Genomic DNA, 4164 nt, shown 5'->3' on the forward strand with positions numbered 1-4164 from the left:
CGCCAAAAAGAAATCAGGGGAATCCGGTTCGAGAGAACATTTCTTGAAAGACTTGTTAGTATTCTTGCTCGGATCACCTTCGCACTCACCAAGGAGACTCAAGCCGTTTCGTTCTGCTGTGAGAACAATCTTACTGCAGTTTTCATTGATCTCCTTCAATCCAACAGTCAGGACAACATCCAGATGGCTTCTGCAATAGCTTTGGAGAATCTTTCACTTGAATCCAAGAATCTAACAAGGATACCTGAACTGCCTCCTCCCAACTACTGTGTATCAATCTTTTCATGTCTGAGCAAGCCGCCTGTTGTTCTAGGTATCTGCAAGATCCATCAAGGGATATGCTCAGTGAGAGAAAGCTTTTGTCTCGTTGAAGGACAAGCAGTAGATAAGTTGGTTGATCTACTGGACCATGAAAATGAGAAGGTGGTTGGAGCAGCACTTGCAGCTCTTTCTACTTTGTTAGAAGACGGTTTAGAAGTTGAAAAAGGAGTGAGATTGATTGATGAAGCAGACGGTATTACGCCTATATTAAACGTTCTTTTGGAGAATCAAACAGAGAATTTGAGGATTAGAGCTGTGTGGATGGTAGAGAGGATCTTACGAATTGAAGAAATAGCTAGAGAAGTCGGAGAAGAACAAAACGTAACTGCAGCACTTATTGACGCCTTTCAAAACGCTGATTTTAAGACAAAACAGATTGCTGAGAACGCCTTGAGGCACATTGATAAGATCCCAAACTTCTCCGGTATATTCTCCAACATTGGTTAGATCTATGTGCATTCTTGTAAATGATTTTAAGATAATTTGATTCATTGTTAAACTCAGAGGAACTTGAGCTGTCATCCAAAGTTGATAAACAATGCTCATTAAGGTACAAATTTTTTCTAATGGGAGTGAATTCGAAAGTCTGGTTTTAAGCTTAAGATGATTTGCTACATTTAACTTTTCTAGATCTCATCAATGAATTCTAGAAGATCTTCGATTTCTTGCCTCAAAGCTATGATCTTTTGCTGCTGAGAAGCGATCCGGTTTTCGATATCACGTCCGGATGATTTCTTCTCGTACCCTTCCACAACAGTGGTATGCTTGGCCATCAACTTCTCTTGAAGTTCTTTCTCTTTCACAACTAGCTCTTCAACCTGCATCAACGAAAAATGTTCGACAAAAGAGACTGTTAAGAGCCGCAGAGACTAAGAGAGGTGAGACAGGTGTAAAGAAATTTGGGACCTTTGGAGATATGTGAGAAGCTGATGGGGAAGATTGTAAGAAAGCCAGCAACGGCTTCAGTTCTTTCGAAAGATCTTTCAATAAACTGTCAGTGGATTTGCGGGCTGCTTTGCATGTTTGAATGTCACCGGTTCTTGAGAGATCACGCAGCGATGCTTCGAGCTTATCATGTGCAGCTAAGCATTTTTGAATGATGCTTTGAACTTCCTGGAGTGTTGCTACGACCTGAAAAACAAAATGAGCCATGTTTTTGATATCTATCATTGAGAGAATCAAGATGTCAGTATATTGCAGAAAATATGCTTGAAAAAAGGCTCCAATGTACCTCATCCCATTGGAGTTTCGCCAGATATGTTGGAGAGGACTTGGAGATTGAGAAGTCAGCCCGTGTGTAAATGATGCATGTGATGAACAAAACAAAAAACCCAGAGATTAACATCAATGGCTCACTCAGCAGATTGATGTTGCTGAACTTGTAGTAAACCTGTACAGAAAGCAAATCTCATGATCAACTGAACATGACAGCATTTCTAACGTATTACATTACCTGGATATGCTGATTGTGATCTGGGACAACATTGTTTTTTTCGAGAACAACAACTGGTCTACCAGCTATATCTAAGTGTGAATATTTGATCTGCAAAGAACAGTAAGTTTACAAACATGAATAATTTAATAATTGAAATACACGGAGACTTATAATAACCAGACAGAGGCTAAATCATGATCAATAAAGCCAAGACTCTGTTACCTCTTGAGACTGCTTGACAGCAAACGGAGTGGTAACTGATATATCCTTTGACCCCTCGGGTAAAACAACCTACGATGGAAGAGGAAACACAAAAGAACATCACGCAAGTAAATTTTTTACTCAATATCGGTGAATCACAGGTCAATCCAGTCACAATAAAAGATTGACTGCTTCGATTGATTTGCTTCCACATCATTCTTAAGCTAACGAAAATCAAACTACGAAAGGAAAACACTTGAAGTGGAAAGTGTATAATACCAACCTGTACAATAATTTTTTCAGTGACAAGGTCAATCATAGGGGAGCCAAAGGAGATGTTGACGAAACGCTTCCCTTCCGATGCAAACAAGAAGTCACTAAGTGGTAAACCATAACCTATCGTGAAAAAGGTTTTCCACCCACCAAACAACGGAAACCTAGGCTCAATTAGTAGCTCTGTCTGCAACCAAACCAGCAAAAGGATGAAAAACACACACAGCAGTAATATTTGTAAGACTAATTCTCGTTAAGCCAAAATATCAAACCTTTTTCGAATCACTTTGCATCTCAGACGTGGAGATATTTCCAATATCATCCCTGTAATAAATGGAATGGGCTCTGGGAGGTAATCTAGCAAGTAAATGCCTAAAGGCAGATACTCCTCGGGGATTAGGTCTGGCTTGAAAGTCTAACCTGCGGTTGGAATATGACGAGAGTGATGAAGCAACGAATTTGTGAATTGGAATAGCGAATTAAATGCAGATTAAAGCTTCAGTAAGAGTATTAACCTTGAAAACTCGCCCTTGAGTTGAGCCCCTCGGTGAACAACATTATAATGCTCTGTTACCTGCACATTCCCCCAATGAGACACTTCTATCTCCCGCACAAGCTTCTCAGCTACGGCAAATGCAGCCTTGCTTTCAAAGTGGACAACAATTGGAGAGTATGAAAACGGTGGGAGGTTCTTGTATGGGCCATATTTGAGCTCTGATCCCTGGAGCTTTGTATTCTCCAATTTGCTGTAAGATTCGATTCTAGCATTTGGTAGTTTGATAGACAACGACTGAGATTCAACAGTGTAAGGAGAGAGATACTGTGCGCTTTCTTGGAGCATAACAAGATGGATTTCACCCTGAGTAATCTTCTCCGGAAATGGCTGAAGTACATTGGTGAATGTAGCAACTACCTCTAGCGTCAAAGAATCGCCTTTACTGAGTGTTTTGGGTAATGCAACTGAGTAAACACTAATTGAATCCGGTATTCCTTTCGGATCAGCTTTTTTAACAGAGAGATTGGCCAAAGGGCGTTTAGTTTTCACCGATAAATATGCCAAATTGTTACCAAGAAACTTAGGGAAGGTCAACATAAACTCAGAAACTGATTCAGAGCCAGGATTAACGACCTAAACACCAAATTGGAAAAAGAGGACTTAGATACGGCAACACAATTCGTGAGTTAGACCCTGACTAACACAGTCTCATGGAAGTTACCTTAAGGCTCTTAGTAACACGAGCAAACTGTGATGTCACATCGATCTGCACAACAGTTTCGAAAATAGAAATCACTATACAAATTACAAAATATCAGAATTCTAAATCCGATCCTAACGAGATCACAAAAAAAAAAAAAAGTTTAAATCTTTAGAACTGATTCCCAAGTGTTAAGCACAGATCATCAAATGCAAATTTCGTGCTATTGGATCAGGAACCTCGTGAATCATAAAAAACCAGATCGAAGATTATTGTGTGTGGGGGAGAGTGATTGAGACTTACACGACGTTCGACTTTTGATAAGACCAGATCGGAGAACGCCGGCGTCGTGAGTACAGAGATCGTCAGCAGAAGAAGCAACAGATCGACGACGACACTCGATTGCTTCATCCTTGTCAAGATTATTCGAACTCGCTCACTCACTCAGAGAAACCAAACCTATGAAGCATTTACAAAATCTTCTTGACTGTTAATTCCCGGGTCGGGTTTAACCCGTTAGTAAAGGCTTATTTTATTTATCTAAGCCCATATATATTGGGCCTAAATGGGCTTAATGAACACATGGTAGTGAGTTATTGGTTGGAATATGGTAAACCTTGGTGTAGAGGATGATGATGATACAGTACTGTGTGAAAACTAGGTGAGGTTTTGGTTTTGGCTCTGATTTTGCGTTTCTAGGCGATTTTCTCGAGAAAACAACGATTTGTTGGGGGGGGG

The 4164-nt window shown here is 40.2% G+C and overlaps 2 protein-coding genes across 4 annotated transcripts in view; one reads left to right on the forward strand and one right to left on the reverse strand.

Moving 5' to 3' along the window:
- LOC104751534 (U-box domain-containing protein 43) overlaps positions 1-923 on the forward strand; it is a 3930-nt gene extending 3007 nt beyond the window's left edge. For all 3 annotated transcript variants that reach the window (XM_010473489.2, XM_010473488.2, XM_010473490.2), the window contains exons 5-6: positions 13-745; positions 826-923. In XM_010473489.2, coding sequence (XP_010471791.1) covers positions 13-745; positions 826-917 — 825 coding nt within the window. In that variant the 3' untranslated portion in view covers positions 918-923. The remainder of the gene's footprint in view (positions 1-12; positions 746-825) is intronic.
- Positions 790-3896, reverse strand: LOC104751533 (dolichyl-diphosphooligosaccharide--protein glycosyltransferase subunit 1A). The gene is made up of 10 exons (XM_010473487.2): positions 3730-3896; positions 3448-3492; positions 2746-3359; positions 2503-2650; positions 2241-2417; positions 1979-2047; positions 1775-1864; positions 1553-1711; positions 1228-1452; positions 790-1139 (listed from the first exon to the last, which is right to left on the reverse strand). Exons 1-10 carry the CDS (start codon positions 3835-3837, stop codon positions 948-950), a joined length of 1827 nt encoding a protein of 608 aa, XP_010471789.1. The 5' UTR covers positions 3838-3896; the 3' UTR covers positions 790-947.

This window comes from Camelina sativa, chromosome 16, assembly GCF_000633955.1.
Source record: "Camelina sativa cultivar DH55 chromosome 16, Cs, whole genome shotgun sequence".
In the NCBI taxonomy this organism is placed as follows: Eukaryota; Viridiplantae; Streptophyta; class Magnoliopsida; order Brassicales; family Brassicaceae; genus Camelina; species Camelina sativa.

Bases quoted from the DNA above. Each gene is read 5' to 3' on its own strand.
- LOC104751533 (XM_010473487.2), bottom strand. From the start codon at position 3,837: ATGAAGCAATCGAGTGTCGTCGTCGATCTGTTGCTTCTTCTGCTGACG. The intron at 3,493-3,729 runs GTAAGTCTCAAT...ACTGTTGTGCAG, and splicing joins TATCAAAAGTCGAACGTCGT to ATCGATGTGACATCACAGTT. The intron at 2,048-2,240 runs GTTGGTATTATA...CTTCCATCGTAG, and splicing joins CTGAAAAAATTATTGTACAG to GTTGTTTTACCCGAGGGGTC.